This window comes from Trichomycterus rosablanca, chromosome 2 (genome assembly GCF_030014385.1).
Source record: "Trichomycterus rosablanca isolate fTriRos1 chromosome 2, fTriRos1.hap1, whole genome shotgun sequence".
NCBI lineage: Eukaryota > Metazoa > Chordata > Actinopteri > Siluriformes > Trichomycteridae > Trichomycterus > Trichomycterus rosablanca.
The window spans coordinates 24,793,710-24,812,764 of NC_085989.1; the positions used below are offsets into that span (position 1 = coordinate 24,793,710).

At 35.3% G+C, this 19,055-nt stretch overlaps 1 protein-coding gene across 1 annotated transcript; it reads left to right on the forward strand.

Moving 5' to 3' along the window:
* Positions 1 to 3,550: 3,550 nt before the first annotated feature.
* On the forward strand, positions 3,551 to 17,464 carry adap2 (ArfGAP with dual PH domains 2). Its single transcript, XM_062990442.1, has 11 exons — positions 3,551 to 3,638; positions 7,130 to 7,260; positions 8,014 to 8,105; positions 9,867 to 9,949; positions 12,285 to 12,394; positions 13,119 to 13,268; positions 14,167 to 14,250; positions 14,402 to 14,464; positions 15,047 to 15,124; positions 15,776 to 16,004; positions 17,150 to 17,464. Exons 1-11 carry the CDS (start codon positions 3,551 to 3,553, stop codon positions 17,176 to 17,178), a joined length of 1,137 nt encoding a protein of 378 aa, XP_062846512.1. The 3' UTR covers positions 17,179 to 17,464.
* The last annotated feature ends 1,591 nt before the right edge of the window (positions 17,465 to 19,055 follow it).

Consider the following 19,055-nt stretch of genomic DNA (forward strand, 5'->3'; position numbering starts at 1 on the left):
TTTACAACTATTTCAATCCATTTGACTACTGCTTAAATTGCTCACAGTGTATTGTGCAGTCCTTATTGTAGTGAACCAGGCTTTTCCACTAACGTAACCTAATCTGTGTCAATTCTTGTTTGTGTCAATATTCATTTATTTATTTTGATTGGGAAGTTACAGTAAGCTATTTTTAACACTAAATGGTTTGTATAAGACCAGATCTAATTATTTAACTTTTCACTTCTCAGTACACAATCATCGCAGTGACAGAATTTGCATCAAATCACAAATGAAAATGTAGAAAGTTTATACATTGTAGCTTCTGAAATAAACAAATGTAGTCTCTAAATCTACAAAAAACTGTCACATCTTCCCCTCACCATTTGTTTATTAACAATTTCTCTTCCATGTTCCTGAAGCAGAGTACTTTTTCAAAGTATATTTTCCAACCGTACATGTAGAGATAATCTTGTCTCTAGATACAGTGGTGTTCAAAAAAATAGCAGTGATTTTAAAAAAGCGAATAAAGCACAAAATCATTATAATAACTTTTATTTCCATAAATGCAAATGCACTGAAAATACTCCACTTTCAATTCTGAATCAAAACATTAACAACATTTAGTCAGTTTGTGTCAATCCTTTACAGAAAATTAAGAAAAATTAATATTAGGAAAAAATGTTTGAGGTTTCACTTTACTTTAAATTACTGAACTACTATTCAGTGGCAGAACAATTGTTTCCGAGATCTGTGTTGCATGGAGTCGACCAACTTCTGGCACCTCTGAACAGGTATTCCAGTCCAGGATGATTAGACTACATTCCACAGTTCTTCTGCAATTTTGGGTTTTGCCTCAAAAAAACACGTTTCAGATTTCAGCCCACAAGTTCTCTCTGGGATTGAAGTCAGGGGATTGGGCTGGTCACTCTATTACCTCAATCTTGTTTGTCTGTAACCAAGATGTTTTGGGTCATTGTCATGTTGAAACACCCATTTTAAGGACATTTCTTCTTCGACATAGGGCAACATGATCTACTCAAGTATTCTGATATATTTAAACTGATCCATGATCCCTCGTATGCGATAAATATGCGTAACACCATGGTATGATCATCCCCATATCATCATTTTGTACCACCATGCTTTACTGTCTTCACAGTGTACTGTGGCTTGAATTCAGTGCTTGGGGGTCGTCTGACATACTGTCTACGGCCACTAGACCCAAATAGAACAATTTTGCTTTCACCAGTCCACAAAATGTTGAGCCATTTCTCTTTGGACCAGTCAATGTGTTCCTTGGCAAATGTTAACCCATTCAGGACTTGTCTTTTTCTTAACAACGGGACTTTGCAAGGAGTTCTTGCTGGTAAATTGGCTTCATTTAATCATCTTCTGTACTCACTGGTAAATTTAGATGTTCCTTGATCTTTCTGGAGGTGATCATTTACTGAGTATTTGCTATTTTGGCTAATCTTCGATCCAATTGAACAGTAGTTTCACGCTTCCTTCCGTATCTTTCAGGTGTTGGTTGTCACTTCAAGGCATTTGAGATCATTTTAGCTTAATTAATTTGCTGCACTTCTCTGTATGTTTTTTCTCTCTACAATCAACTTTTTAATCAAAGTACACTGTTCATCAGAACAATGTCTGGAACAACTCATTTTACCCAGTATTTCAAAAGGAAATGGGCTATGACCAACCTGTGCAACATTTGCCACCCTCCTACATTAAATAAGGGCCAAAACTGACACCCGTTCTTCTGCAGAATGAATGACTTCACCAATTGAACTCCTCACTGCTATTATTTTGAACAACCCCCTTTCAATCAATGCTTCGATTACTCAGAATGAGTGGGATGCATGTCCTAATTGTTGGGTTTGTTTTGTTTTCATTACTCTACTACACTTTCAAGTCAATTTTTTGCTATGTAGAAATAGCATTTCTACTAAAAACAGTGATTTATCAGGTTAATGGTGTTGGACTGCTATTATTTTGAACACTACTGTACATATACACCTCGGATGAATGGGGTCCATGTCTAGATTAAAGCAAATTGTTTCGAAACAATGTATCAATGCAAGCTGCTCCATGATTAAAGAGTGCATTAAACAGAAGTTAGTGAATACAACATGAACACAAATGAATTATTTTCTTCACAATTCAGGCCATTGATACAGAAGACTACATAGTGACTGAAGGAGGGATGAATATAAAAACAGAGGGGGGGGGGTTATGCTTTTTAATTTTCTTGGGCTGATAACCTTTATTTAAACTGTTTCACCTACAGTATTATACGGACTAGGCATAACATTTGACCATTGACGGGTGACGTGAATAACAGTGATTATCTCTTCATCACGGCACCTGTTAGTGGGTGGAATATATTAGGCAGAAAATGAACATTTTATCTTCAGAGTTGATGTGTTGGGGAGTGAAGGCTGGCCTGTGTGGTCCAATCCAACAGACGAGCTACTGTAGCTCAAATTGCTGAAGAAGTTAATGCTGGTTCTGATAGAAAGGTGTCAGAATACAAAGTGCAGTACATCCCAGTTTGTTGCGTATGGGGCTGCATAGCCACAGACCAGTCAGGCTACCCATGCTGACCCCTGTCCACCGCCGAAAGCGCCAACAATAGGCACTTGGGCATCGGAACTGGACCACAGAGCAGTGGAAGAAGGTGGCCTGGTCTGATGAATCACGTTCTGTTTTACATCATGTGGATGGCCGGGTGCGTGTGCGTCGCTTACCTGGGAACACATGGCACCAGGATGCACTATAGGAAGAAGGCGTGTGATGCTATGGGCAATGTTCTGCTGGGAAACCTTGGGTCCTGCCATCCATGTGGATGTTACTTTGACACGTACCACCTACCTAAGCATTGTTGCAGACCATGTACACCCTTTCATGTAAACTGTATTCCCTAATTGCTGTGGCCTCTTTCAGCAGGATAATGCGCCCTGCCACAAAGCAAAAATGGTTCAGGAATGGTTTGAGGAGCACAACAACAGGTTTAAGGTGTTGATTTGGCCTCCAAATTCCCCAGATCTTAATCCAATCGAGCATCTGTGGGATGTGCTGGACAATCAAGTCTGATCCGTGGAGGCCCCACCTCACAACTTACAGGAGTTAAAGGATCTGCTGCTAACATCTTGGTGCCAGATACCAAAGCACACTTTCAGGGCCAGGGGTCTAGTGGAGTCCATGCCTTGATGGGTCAGCAAAAGGTGGACCAACACAATATTAGGAAGGTGGTCATAATGTTATGCCTAATCGGTGTATGTTTTATTGTGGTTTAGCTGCTGACGAATTGGGGTCTGTTAGAGAGGGGAAGCAGACAGACAGCGCCTGTCTAGTACAGCACTTGTTACGCTGGTAAAATTGTAGTCATTTCCCATCAGCTCTATAAAACTAACTTTACCGCAGTCAGTGGGTGCGGCTCACAGCAAGTGTATTACTAACCTGTGTAACGCAGACTTGTTCAGTTCTTCGGAATGGACATTCTTCCTACAAATACCTGAACTCCGATGTCCAACAGATAACCTTCAAAGTAGGTTTAGAATTACGTCTCATGGCAAATCGAGATAAGAACAAAAAGATTCTTTTGGAATTAGTGAAGCTGCCAAAGAACAGCTGCTGTGCGGACTGCTGCGCACCGGGTGAGTAACATTAATTCTCTGATGACATCAAATATCATTCTACAAGTTTCTGCACTTCCAAACCTATAATCTGAGTTACTGAAAGTGTATTTTTAATACAGTATATTTACAGAAGTGCCGCATACAAGTTATACCAATAAAGTATAACGTATAAGATGTTGACAAGAGTGTCCATACACATGTACTCTATTTCCAATATAAAACTTAAATAGCTACTCACATGTGCTGTATAGTAAATTACATAAAACACATGTACTGTATTTTAAATAACAGTGTACTCACATGTGCTGTATGGTCAATTACATTAACACATGTGCTGTATAGTAAATTACATAAAACACATGTACCGTATATTAAATAACAATGTACTCACATTTGCTGTATAGTCAATTACATTAACACATGTGCTGTATAGTAAATTACATAAAGCACATCTACCGTATATTAAATAACAATGTACTCACATTTGCTGTATAGTCAATTACATTAACACATGTGCTGTATAGTAAATTACATAAAGCACATGTACCGTATATTAAATAACAATGTACTCACATTTGCTGTATAGTCAATTACATTAACACATGTGCTGTATAGTAAATTACATAAAGCACATCTACCGTATATTAAATAACAATGTACTCACATTTGCTGTATAGTCAATTACATTAACACATGTGCTGTATAGTAAATTACATAAAGCACATCTACCGTATATTAAATAACAGTGTACTCACATGTGCTGTATAGTCAATTACATAAAACACATGTACTGTATATTAAATAACAGTGTACTCACATGTGCTGTATAGTCAATTACATAAAACACATGTACTGTATATTAAATAACAGTGTACTCACATGTGCTGTATAGTCAATTACATAAAACACATGTACTGTATATTAAATAATAGTGTACTCACATGTGCTGTATAGTCAATTACATAAAACACATGTACTGTATATTAAATAACAGTGTACTCACATGTGCTGTATAGTCAATTACATAAAACACATGTACTGTATATTAAATAATAGTGTACTCACATGTGCTGTATGGTAAATTACATAAAACACATGTACTGTATATTAAATAACAGTGTACTCACATGTGCTGTATGGTAAATTACATAAAACACATGTACTGTATATTAAATAACTGTACTCACATGTGCTGTATAGTCAATTACATAAAACACATGTACTGTATATTAAATAACAGTGTACTCACATGTGCTGTATGGTAAATTACATAAAACACATGTACTGTAGGTATATTAAATAATAGTGTACTCACATGTGCTGTATGGTAAATTACATAAAACACATGTACTGTATATTAAATAACAGTGTACTCACATGTGCTGTATAGTCAATTACATAAAACACATGTACTGTATATTAAATAACAGTGTACTCACATGTGCTGTATGGTAAATTACATAAAACACATGTACTGTATATTAAATAACAGTGTACGCACATGTGCTGTATGGTAAATTACATAAAACACATGTACTGTATATTAAATAACAGTGTACTCACATGTGTTGCATGGTAAATTGCATAAAACACATGTACTGTATATTAAATAACAGTGTACGCACATGTGCTGTATGGTAAATTACATAAAACACATGTACTGTATATTAAATAACAGTGTACGCACATGTGCTGTATGGTAAATTACATAAAACACATGTACTGTATATTAAATAACAGTGTACTCACATGTGCTGTATGGTAAATTACATAAAACACATGTACTGTATATTAAATAACAGTGTACTCACATGTGCTGTCAAATAAATTAGAGTACACATGTATATCAAAGGTCATTCAAATGTATAATGAAGAAATGTACTGACATGTATATAATAAATTACATGTACTATTTATTAAATAACATAGCTACATAAAGTAAAAACAGTGTATTTACAAGCATGCATAACTTATACTCACATATTCTGTGAATAACAACACACACTTGTGATGTATAAGACACAAAAGTATACTCACATAAAGCCTGCTGTATAGTAACTAACAGTATAAATGTGAGTATTGTAAAATAAATAACAAGATACTCAAGATATACTAATGTATAATGAATTACAGTAGGCTTATAACATATACGGCTTTAATCAAAAACCAAACAAACATACGTCTGCTTATTCATTCCAAGCAGCGAGTCATGTGTAGCAGCAGTGCAATATATAAAGTGATCTAAATGACTTGGACTGTGGCATGGCTGTTTACATTTACATTTTCTGCATTTAGCAGACGCTCTTATCCAGAGCGACTTACAGAAGTCTGGCTGTTGATTTGTGACATGCAGATGGTCTAGTCATAATTTTATGTTAACAGCATAATTCAGGGACTCACCCTGCCTTGTGTCAACAGTTCAGACTGGTGTGAAAAATCGCATACTCAGTTTATTACGAGAAGAAAATAAAGGATAAAGGCGATCCAGGAACCACCACAAATTAATGCTCAACTAATGTCAAAATTAATAATTAACAAGTAATTACAATGCCATGCAACAGAAATAATATTAGCATAGAACCTTCTAAATCTTCACATTAATAATTCAAGTTGCTGAATGTATTTATTTCACCAAGCATATTAAAAAAACACAATATTAAAAAAACAAATTCTTAAATCTTTTTGTTGTGTGCCAGTTACAGAAAAAGAGCAGCCATTTGACCACATGCTTGTTGCATATTCCATTTCTAATTCATAGACATAAATATAAAGTTGCCCCCTGCCCACCACCCTTGATAGCTATAACTCCCTCCACTCTAATGGGAAGGCATTCAATAAATAATAAGGAATAAAATCAATTATATTAATTATAATTTGCTTTCAAGTTTGTGACAATAATTATAAAAGTCTCTAATCTATTTCAGCTTGATTGTGTCCCAGTGAACAACATGAGGTCCATAAAGACATGGTTTGGTCTGGAGGAACTTCAGTGACCTGAACAGAGCTCTGACCTCAACCATTGGAATAGTTCACATGTTGATTCTGAGCCAGACCTTCTTGCTTGACCTCACAAAGACTTTTTCACTAAATCAACACAAATTTGAACAGACACACTACAAACTCTTGTGAAACACGTTCATAGAATAATGAAAGCTATTAGAGCTGCAAGGGTGGGGATGGTGGTGTGAGAGTCCAACACATTCATATTCATATGTCCACTTACCTTTGACCATATTGTGTAGGCAATGCTGTATTTTCCCATTATGTAAACACCAGACCATGGCAGACTGGTTTAAACACAATAGCACAGTTCACAATAGCTCATAAACAGTACAAAGACTTGTCAGGTCAGTTTTAATCAGTGCTGGATTATCTGGGCTTGTTAAACCTCCCAAAAACTAAATATTGTGGCACATATTGAGTATCAGGAAATTAGTGCAATGAAATGTGATATATTTCCCGTACTACCCACTTCTAATTCAAATTTAATTGTCATATGTACTTTGCAGAGCCAGATTGGGCATCGTATACTCTTGGCATGTTTGTTTGTCTGAATTGCTCTGGAACTCATCGCAATCTTTCAAATATAAGCCGAATAAAATCCATACGCTTGGACTTCTGGGATGATGAACTTGTAGAGGTAAGCATTTGTAAATAGAAATGTGCCATCAAATAAGGGATGTCCACCATGAGACACCTAGTCATGTGCATCATGCTTTGTGGCAGTTATTAATATATGTATACTAAGCAGACCCAGTTGACCATAATTTTGGATCAACATGGAAAGAGAACTTGAATGTTCTAACAGAATGATATAACTTTTATTATTAAGACTTTTCATGTGTTACATTATGTGTGTTTTACTTTAAGAGAATTCTTAAACATATTAATGATTGGTCTCTGCAACGGGAGTTTTGAAACTGTGTAATGGAGTAATTGTGCCTTTCACTGGCATAGTAACGGCCCATTTGTTACCTTAGTGGAAAAGTCCCTGCAAATTGATACAAAAGTATTGTGACTTAATGTTCCTGATTACTATGATGTTAACATCTATCATATGATATGTTTGCAGTTACCAGTTTGCAACATTATGAAACACTTTTGACTAATGTTTTAGGTTGTGCTCTTCAACACAAATAACCAATTGAAAATGTTGTATCACAGTAGAGTTTTTCTTCCAAAATAGGCCCAGAGACTTGTATAATCTAGAATCAATGTGCATTGAAGCTGTAATGTTGGCTTTCGGTGGCTCAACATTGTACTAAGAAGTATTATATTCGGTTTTCCTTTTATTTGTCATTTGTTTGTAATATTTTAGGTGAAATATTTTACACTGGCTCTTGTTGACCTGATTTCTTTTATATTTCATGTGCATTAATGGACTAAAATGAAGTTCATGAAAGCCCATGGAAACCAAACTGCCAAAGACTTCTACGAAAAATGTGTTCCCGTCTTCTATTATCAGCCTCAGCACAATGACTGTGAGTAAGTACTCGCTTGTGGTGACTTGAGGACATTTATAAAGTCTGAGTAATTTACAGGCACTGAAAGTGGAAATTGTTCCGCAGACTTGCATTTGTTCGTTGCTGTTGGGATTACAAAATATTTTTATTAGGGAAGTGGAACCCTGCTGATGTGGCAAACAAATTTTGGCTGCATAGTAAGAATATGCATCATTGTTGGTAACAAGAAAGGGAACTCATGTATTCCTGTTTCAGCTAGGGTGGCGGTGATGGGGGGGGGGGGGGGGGGTTGGGTGTTAGGTGTCAGGCCCTGTGTGTTTATTAGTCCTTTCAGTTCTCTACAAAAGTGGTTTGATCAGCTCTCTAAAATGTTTATAGTTATACAGTTATAGACACTTCTATTGTTAATACTGATATATCTTGATATATCTGAACCAGTAAATATAGTCAGCTGCAAAATTAGTAATGTATTTGATTCAGGTGTGCAAACCTTGTGGTGCAGCTGTTATTGCACCCGGTTGGCTTCTACAAAGCTCTGAATATTGGGGACTCAATACTTTTGTCAAAAAGAGATTTCTGTTTTCCTCATTACACAAATAGGAATTATAACCATTTTAAATCCACAACACAATAAAGTATACTTTTTCATTCCACTAAAATAAGAAGTAATAAAAAACAAGCAATCAGTCAAGCAATATTAAAACCAAAACTATGTCATGCCTGAATAGTTTTAAAATATATATTTAGAAATGGGCAGATCAATTTTTAACTGAAATACATGAATGCAGCAACATATGTTTACAAATGTATGTTAAAAATAGGGGACTGGGATGCCCATAGCAAAGGCTTAATGTTTTGAAATACTGCCCTGCTGAAAGATTCAACCACAACCAAAATTTTGGTTTCTTGGCACAGGCTGACAAATCTTTAGTCTTAATCTAGTGGCTTTTGGAGGAAACAAAACATCATGCCAAAGTGTGTTTAGTTTCAGTCTAATTTCAGTGTGTTTTGTTTTGTTTGAGCCCAATTAGAATGTCAATTTCAGTAGCATTTAGTAAACTGCAGGCACTTACAATTGGCCTTTTCTATAACACATTCCAAAGAGTTGCTGGCATGAATGTGATGGTTTCTAATTGTAGATTTACTGAATAGAAAAATTTACTGAACTCAGAAAGCAGTCACTATCTCTGTGATTCCTGAAAATAGTTTTCTAGAGTGTGTGAAGGGGACTAAATAGACCTCTGTCCTTTTCTATGCAGATTCTTTCATTTTCTAGTTAAACTCTTCATTATTGCCCTGTCAGTAAATATGGACATTTTACAGCCATTGCCTAATTTGTGAAAGTCAACACATTTTAGATTATTTTTACTGGCTTTTTCTGTAATCCTAATAAATGCTGTAATGCTAATAAATATGTAAGTTTTAATTCTTACACCCCAGTAAAACATGTAGTCAAAGACTGCTTAAGAATTCCTTAAACACTTAGTTAAACTCTTATATTAAACTGAATTACATTTAATAAATTTAATTACAATTTAATGAAAATGTATAGTACCAAAAAACTGTGATTTGTTTTTTAAATGTACTAGGATTTTTTAAATTGTTTTACTTTTTATTTTAGTATCAGATTTAGTTTTAACTAAATGTTGGAATTTCTTTTTTATAATAAGAAATTTTCCACAATCTTTTTGGAGATAACTACATTAACCATGTGGGCTACTTTGCTGTTCTTTTTATGTATTCTTGTTTGTTTTATTTGATGTTTTTTTTCTGGGTGCTGTAGGGTTCTAAGGGAGCAGTGGATTAGAGCCAAGTATGAAAGGCAGGAGTTTACAGAGGAAAATAAGCTACGAGCCTACGCATCAGGTAAATTAGTAATCTTTAGGCCTTATGTTTAAGTATTCTATAGAAAACGATAAACTAAGGTTATAAAAGTTTATAATGACTTATAAGTGTATCTAATAATGAGTCATTTTACAACCATAGCTGCTGTTATTGGGCCCACATTGTCATATAGACAGCCAAGGAGTGCTAATTATGGTATAACGTCTACCTGTGCCATTATGGCTGGCATGAGGTATTAAAAGTGTTGTTTCTTTAATCAGCAGTCTCTCCGCCTCATTAAGGGTTAATTCACAGGAGCTGTGGAGGTCCTTTAAATTTAGGCATTTTAGCTATCCTCTTGCTCATTTTCTGTGTCTTCCTACCTTTCCGAGGTTAAGGCGCTCAGACACAGATGGCGTCTGGTGTTGGAGTGGCAGTCCGACCTTTTGTGGCAACTCACCTATCTGTTTTATGTTCTTGCTGCTTCAGGCTGCAGATTTTTTGTTCTCTTCTGTTATGTTATTTTATTATTTTTAGGTATTATTACCCTCTTTCTGTTTGGGCTCTTGGTTGTTACTTGATGTTGGGTCAGGTAGCTGGCATTGGTGGCACCGAGTTTTCATTCTCACTCTTTCTTAACTATTTTATTCTTCTTTTTTGTGTGGTCTTACATGGCTAGCTGTTAAGTGCATGGCCACTGTGCTATTTTTAAACCTGGCAAAGACTTGGCTTAATCCTGCTTGTAATTTAACCACTTTTGAATAATTTTGGCAGTATAGAAAATAATAGTCATCAAGATAGTGTATTTGAACCAAAGGCTACACCTGTCCCTGTAAAATGCTGTATTTGTTGACTGTTAATATCACTATGCAATGCAATTACTGGACTTTGTGATTCCTGTATGACTTCTGTCCATACTCTCATTCTGCTTTATAGTTGATAGCAAACACTGTGAATTAAGGAATTTTTTTTAGCTTGGTCCAAACACAAGTTAGTAGCACATCTGAGATTCAAACTCGAATCTCAGTGGTGGTGATTAGTCAGAGCACCAAATCTGTATAATACTTTAAAAAATGTTTCCCAATTTCTTTAATTTTTCTTTAATTTTATTTAAATGTTTCAGGACATCAGACTACTTTTAGTATTAGACAGAGATAACACTTAATTGTGTTGTCTTATGTTGATATTAGTTTGAAGATCTGAAACATTTAAATGTGACAAATGAGAAAAAAGTAGATGAAATGAAGTGAGAGACATACTTTTTACAGCACTGTAGTTATTTTTGTGGCTGTACTTCTGGTGTATTAAGCAACTATAATAAAAAGTGCTTACCAAATCTTACAGTGAACTTCCTCTGTGGCCAATTTTCCTCTTCATTGATGCTGCTTGTTCCTGTTTAAAATACATGCCTTAACCCTTTGATGCACAAGCTAAGCAAACCCCTTCTAATGCACAACATGGGTCAAAAATGACCCATATTCATCCATTCAAGAATATTTTCATATGCACATTTGTATTCATGTATTTGCTGTCTTAGCTAATAAAAGCTATCTATACTAGAATGTGTAAACAGCTAGCAAGCAAATAGTATTGGACATATTCAAGATTCAAGAGCCTAATCTTTGGTTGTATTTCAAAAGATCAGTAAATATGTTTTTGACTACAAACACTTACAAATGTCAGTAGTTTCTGTCAAATTCCATAGTAAATACATAAGGGTCATTTTTGACCCATGTTGTGCAAGGGTAGTGATACAAAAATGATTTTTATTAAAAAAGCAAAAAATATAAAACTGAAATAAGGATTTGTGATGATCAAAAACAAGTTAATTGAAAAATTCATGGAAGCTTGAATGACGAAATTAATTTATTGCAAAGATATAGAAAATAAAAACTCAGTTGGGTCACTTTTGACCCAGGTTGTGCATCAAATGGTTAACTTTTGAGAGTGAATAATAAAAAGTTTTTTTTTACTGATGCACCCACAATTTGCACGGTCTAGCCTAGCATCTTTGAAAATTTGTCCTAATACCACATCTCAATCTCAAAATCACCTAATTGTTAGAGGTTTTTCTTTAACACAGCTAATTCATGTTGAAAATTGGTAACAACTCTAAAACTGACCTGTGTATCTGTGGTTGTAGTTTTTATTTCTTTTTAACAGGCTTAATAGAGTATTTTTCTTTTACTCTTTTAATAGAAATTGCTTTTACTATTAACAAATCATACCTGTCATGTGATCTGGGGATTCGATATTAAGTTATTGGTGTATAATGTGCACCAAAAGTACAGTGGTAGCTTTAATGTAAGGATGATATATTTTAAAGGTGTATTTCTAATTGTACATTCTTGGTAATTATTGCTTTCCTCAATCATAGGCATATATGAAGGGGTGCTGTGGAAAAAAGGGAAGGACAATGGACAGTTTTTGAAGAGGAAGTTTGTTCTATCAGAGCAGGACTTCACCCTGAAGTATTACAAGGAGGATGTGAGAATGCCTTATTAAGCTTTTTTGATTAAGAAATATAATTGTTGTTACTCAAAGACATGCATGCTTTGCTTACTTGGCTTTTTTAATTGCAGATGCTACTACTTAAATTGCTATTTGTAGGTCTTTGGCCAGTCCTGGTTTTATGTGGAGCTAATCACAATAAATACATATATACAGTATTTGTTATTTGTTATACATTTGGTCCTAGTATATTATATGGCCAAAGTATGTAAATAAGCTTGTTGGACGTGGTATTCTAAAACCCTATGCCCTATACGGAGTTGGTTTTTTCAGGTTTATTCATTTATCATATTAATACAATTTTAAATGGTGTCTAAGTATGTTTGCTCTCATTCAGTCAAAAGTGCATTTGTGAGGTCAGGCACTGCTGTTGGATGACAATAAAAACCTGACTTTCCAGTTTATCCCAAAGGTGTTTAGTAGAGTTAGAGTCGGAGCTCTGTTCAGGCCAGTGGAGTTCCTTTACACCTAAATTTTAAACCTTGTCTTTATTTGTTTCTTTGGAAGCATATAATGTAAAATAATTAAATGTACGCGCCTGTAAGCAATGGGTGTGGTTGAAACACCTGAACACAATAACTAGGAGGGGCGTTCACATACTGGCTACATAGTGTATATGTAGGTTCTGTACTGGGATACTCATTGAATAATGCTCTGATAACTTATAAATGAAAAAATGAATATTTCCTTTAATGTTTAGGAATCTAAAGGTCCAAAGGCAGTTATCTCTTTACAAAGTCTGAATGCAACATTACAGCCGCAGAAGATTGGACATCCTCATGGCCTACAGCTCGCTTACAGTGTGGATGACCACACCCGAAACATCTTTGTTTACCATGAAAGTGGGCAGGTAATCTTTTCTGCATTCAGTATCTATAGTATTAATATTGTTATTTTTATGTTTTATCATGATCAGCATCAAGGTGGGGCTGGTGCCAACTAAAAACACTGGTTGAAAAATACTGAAGGCAGGATGCCAAACCATTGCAGAACATCAGTCAATCACTTACTCAGTCACTCACAAATATGTTCAGGGAATTTAGATCAGTATTTATAATTTTGAATGTAATTATTATTAATATTATAAAACTACACATACAACATAGGAATAGCACTACATGCCTTAGCACTGGGTGGTTAAATTCTGTATGCTTGTGCTTCTTAACACCCGACAGTTATATCACATCACCAGCAAGTACAGCTGTATCAGTAACAGCTTTTCAGTGCAATCTATTCCACTACCATTTTACTTATTGTATCGTCAAAAAGTTTCCACACTTTTATATTTTTGGTCGGAAACAGTAAGGACAGGAGGAGTAGTAATTGGTCGTGTCTGAAAGACTGAGAGAGAGCTTATAGTCCAGATTTAGTGTCATCTAATTTCCACCTTTTTGGACCACTCAAAGCAGCTTTAAGGGGAAGAAGATTTTCATGTGATGATGATGTGAAAGCAGTGGGGGTTTTTGCTGATGGCATTATGATGGTACAGCACTGGGAAAAATGTATTGGAAGGTAACTATGTAGAAAAGTGATGTAATTTGTTTTTGAAATTCTTAATAAATAGAGTTTTAAAAAGTGCAGAAACTTTTTGAAGAACCCTTACATCTGTTAGAACTAGTTGTGACTGGAATAGCAAAGCCCAGTAATCAGAAAGACTTTCCTTAGTCTTGAAGGCACTGTTTTTCCTGCAGTTTTAGTGTCCTTAAATGTTTTTAGCACTAAAGCTGTCCTGTCTGTTGTACTTTTAGGAGATTGTAAATTGGTTTAATGCAATAAGGGCTACCCGTTTTGTCTACCTGAAGACAGCGTTCCCTACAGCTTCTGATACAGAGGTAAACTTTTGATTACTGTTTGCTTTAACTGATGATTTAGCTGTAGTAAATGTACATATACATTTGTCATGTGTTACATTTCATTTATGTGACTAATCAAGCACAATCATTGTATAAGACATTTGTTTCTTTTTTGTTTTTTTTTGTTTAGTTAATCCCATGGATTACCAGAAACTACATTAAAGAAGGTTACATGGAAAAAACAGGTCCTTCGGTGAGTGACTCACCTAATATAAGAAATAATAGCAGCAGAAGAATAAAACACTAGTCATTTTAACAATTCTAAATCAGTTATAAATGCTCCAGTTCATTTTGTGAATATTATTATACATTGTATGGCCAAAAGTATGTGGACACCAGATCATGATCCTGTGGACCTGGGCAGTATATGAGGTTGCCACCTAAACTTGTGGCTATATCAGCCTCCACTTATTTGGGAAGGCTTTATACAGGGTGCACTTGTCAAGGGCAAGCACTGATGAAAAGCCTGGCTTGCTGTCAACATTCCAGTTCATCCCAAAGGTTTTCAGTGGGGTTGAGTTCCTTCTCACCAAACTTGTCAAACCATGTTTTATGGACCTCGCTTTGTGCCCAAGGGCACAGTCATGCTAAAACCGGCATGTGCATTTACCAAACAGTTACCACAAAGCATGAAATTGGCTTTATATTATTGTTTTTATATACACATATAATTAATGGGTGTTACTGAAACACCTGAACTCATTAATTAGAATGGGTGTCCACATAGAAGGTGTTTTTGCCATATAGAAGTTAATTTTTTTTTGTTTCTGAACAGCAACGAGAGCCATTCAAGAAGAGATGGTTTATCTTGGATGCCCTTGACAGGAAATTACTATATTTTAAAAATGAGCTGGTAAGAAATGGTATATGTTAATTCTACATTTTTTTTAATTTTATTTGAGGGGTTTTACATTCCATTTACATTACAAACACAAATATAAAAATAAAATGTTTAAAAGTGTGTAAATTAGTACTTGCAATACATACAGAATAGAATAGATACAGAATAGATCGCATTTATATATATACACATGCACAGTACAATGAAATTCTTTTAGTGAAATATACCAGCTTATTTTGAAGCTGGGGTCAGAGCGCAGAGTCCGCCATTGTACAGCACCCCTGGAGCTGAAAGGGGTTAAGGGCCTTGCTCAAGGGTCCAACAGTGGCTGCATGGCAGAGCCAGGATTCAAAACCACAATCTTAGCTCTACCCACTAGGCTACCACTATTCAGGCTTTTTAATGTAGATATGTAGTATAGACTACATTTTGTGACATCACTGGAATGGACACTTTTGCATAGTAAATTAAGTCATGTACACTTTGTAAGATACATTTAAATTCATTTTATTTATGAAAGATTAGCATTCAAACATTAAACATTTCTGGTTTAGTTAAAGTTCTTGGTTTTATTTTAATATCTTTTATTGTTTTAGATTTTTGTTAATAATGGAATCTTTGAAGCTAAGTAAACTGAAGCATAACTTTCATATTGTTGTCAAGGATGCTGTGGAGCTTGGGGTCATTTTTATTGGGACAGAGAATCATGGGTATTCAGTGAGCGAGTGTGTGCCTAAAGGGACCAGAGGAAACAAGTGGAAGTGTGGAATTTCAGTGGAGACTCCGGACCGGAAGTTTGTATTCATGTGTGAACAGGAACAGGAGCGGAGGGAGTGGATAGGGGCCTTAAGACAGATCATCTCAAAGCCAATGCTCCCTCAGGATTACACCAGTAAGTCATGACTCTCAGTTCACATTTCTCCTTAAGCAAGTGATAGCTTTTATGATCGCTCATTAAAATAGCACATTTGTGACCCTCGGTATAAATATTACTAATCATATTAATTTATTTGTGTAGTCCATGCTTTATGTATAGCTTTAAGATTCATTCTGTTGGAATATTGCTAGCCACCCTATTCTTATTACTGGACAATCTTTACAATTTTTCCTTAAGATCTCAAATAATACTGCTAATTATCAATACCAAGACAACTATGGTAATACTTACCTAGTATTAAGTCAAAAATAAAGTAACATAAATGTATTTAGTTCTTTTATAAATTGTTACAACACACTTAATATGTGGTTATATGTCTTTTAGTTCTTTTTTACCCTGATCAGCTGGGGGCGGCACGGTGGCTAAGTGGGTAGCACTGTCGCCTCACAGCAAGAAGGTCCTGGGTTCGATCCCCAGGTGGGGCGGTCCGGGTCCTTTCTGTGCAGAGTTTGCATGTTCTCCCTGTGTCCGTGTGGGTTTCCTCCAGGTGCTCTGGTTTCCTCCCACAGTCCAAAGACATGCAAGTGAGGTGAATAGGTGACTCTAAATTGTCCATGACAATGGATATAACCTTGTGAACTGATGAACCTTGTGTTATGAGTGACTACTGTTCCTGTCATGAATGTAACAAAAGTGTAAAACATGACGTTAAATCCTAATAAACAAACAAACAATCCCTGATCAGCTGCAGGACTTTATCAGTCATCGATTAATCAATAACTTATTAAACTGGAACAGGTCTTTTTTATTGAATTTGAGTTGTTTCGCAATAGTGAAGCTTTTGGAATGGCCTTTATAAACGGTTGGAGATCTCTTACACACAGCAGCACAGAAGGAGAAGCACAGCATTGGCTAACTCTGCTCTTGAGGATATGTGTAAAACATTATTTTCAACAAACAATTGAAATATTTCACCTCGGGAAATATTCTGCTATATCTTTTTGTATTTAATTATAGAAAATTAAATTATAAAAGTAGCTTCTAGGCACTGGTTGCATCTTGATTAGCATATTTAGCTGTAATGAACTGCTAGTTTTTAGTTTTTAGTTATCTAAGCACATTTCATTACATCTAAGCTTATTTTGGTTTCTATTTTGCAGGGGAGGCTGATATCCGTAGGAGAAGATGACCAGGCATTATTAGAAGGAATGTTCAAAGGTGTGGTAGGGAGGATCAGACATATACTTCAAAGACTGACATCAGATGCCAAGCACAACTGAGAAAAAGCATTATGCCTGTTTAAACTGAATCTTTTCATGGAGTTACTTTAGAGTTTTGGTATACAAGATACAAGGCAGTCACTGGCACTGCATACTTCTCTGCCGAGGTTTTGTATGAACCACAGAATTACCTGACTGAAATCATTATTATTTTTAATATTATTGTAATTATTTTGCATATATTTAATAAATGTTTTTGGATGGATTTGCAATAAAAAGGAACAATCCTTTTTCAAGGATGTCTGCATGAATGAATAATATAATGTGGTCTCACCTCACAAACACTTCTGATGCAATTACGACCTCTGCTGGCGTCTGCTCAGGGATAGTGGAGTCTGGTGTGTAACTCCGTATGCAACACTGATCTCCAAGGGTGTATATAATGCCATATTAATTAAACTTTCATTACGTGTTTTACTAGATTAAAAAGAGATAACAGCTAATATGTAATAAGTAAAAGGCAAAGGGTGCGTGAAATATGTTACCATGGTGTTATATTTTGTTATAACAGGATGATTGCTGTTACTCCAGATTTTTGTAAAATTCAAGCTTTGCCACCCAACAATACTTTTATATTTGGATTTAGTAAAGCTCTTACTAGCAAGTAAAACCACATATGACAAAATACTTTAAGGTGCAGCTAGAGGGTGCAAGCACACAAAGTCTAAAAACACAGTGGGTGCAAGATAATATTGGAAATATCAGAATTAACAGGTCAGAAATTACATAAAATCAATGAGAAATTGAGGCAAATAAGCTGCATCAGAGGCTGGATGTTTTGGCCAACATTGGTCTGTTTTACCTACCAGAGAAAAGAGGCTGATATAATACCTGTTGAGAATGGATCGTTGGTATTAGCTCTGTTCTTAGAAATCTTTAGTACCAAACATTAAGATTACATGATGGTGCTTTGAATGATAAAGGTAGAAGAACTGTGGCTTGTTGTTTGGCCTTTTTTTAAAGATATTGTCAGTATGGTGGTTGAGTTTTTAACTACAAAAAAAACAAACTGTCCACTTTGTGTAAATAAATAAAATTTCTACATACACTTACCCACCACTTTGTTAAGACTACTTGTACTCCACTTAATTAACAAATCAGCCAGTCATGGGACAAAAGCACAATGCACACAGTGACACGGGTAACATCTAAATGAGGGAAAGAGTGATTTCAGTTTGACCATGGCATTGTTGTTGATGCCAGACAGGCTTTTGTATGTAATAAACTGCTGCTCTAAGATATTTCATGCATAAGCATTCTCCACACAATGAAGCAAAAACACATCAAGTGAGTGGCAGTTCTGGGGGCAGAACTTTAACACAATTCACATATTTAACAGTAATTTATAAAGGAAATTCTGGGAAAAATTGTTCAAAACATTGAGAGCTAATTTACACTGGTGCAAATTCTGAACATATAATAAGAGAACCAGTACTTTAGGAAGATGATTGAGGATTCAGGATTGGTAAAAGAAACATTAATAACCTCTGACATGCAGATAACAACTCTCATAACAGAAAACCAGGACTCGAGGGCCCTTATAAGAAAAGTTAAAGAACCAAGTTAAAGAGTCAAAAGATGGGACTTCAGCTCAATATGAAGAAGACACATTTCATGACAATAGGAAAAACACTAATTGGAAAATTAGTATGTATTAGTATTTAATTAGTATTTAAATGTAAAAATTATGGATTATGGATGTGAAAGTTTATGGACTTTATGGACAGTAAAAAAACGGAACAGGAAGAATATCAATGTTTTAAAAATGTGGTGCTGTTAGACTTTT

Excerpts from the sequence above, each read along its gene's own strand:
- adap2 (XM_062990442.1), top strand. The coding sequence starts at position 3,551 with ATGGCAAATCGAGATAAGAACAAAAAGATTCTTTTGGAATTAGTGAAG. Across the intron at positions 8,106-9,866 it reads CCTCAGCACAATGACTGTGA|GGTTCTAAGGGAGCAGTGGA; the intron begins GTAAGTACTCGC and ends TGGGTGCTGTAG. Across the intron at positions 12,395-13,118 it reads TGAAGTATTACAAGGAGGAT|GAATCTAAAGGTCCAAAGGC; the intron begins GTGAGAATGCCT and ends TTTAATGTTTAG.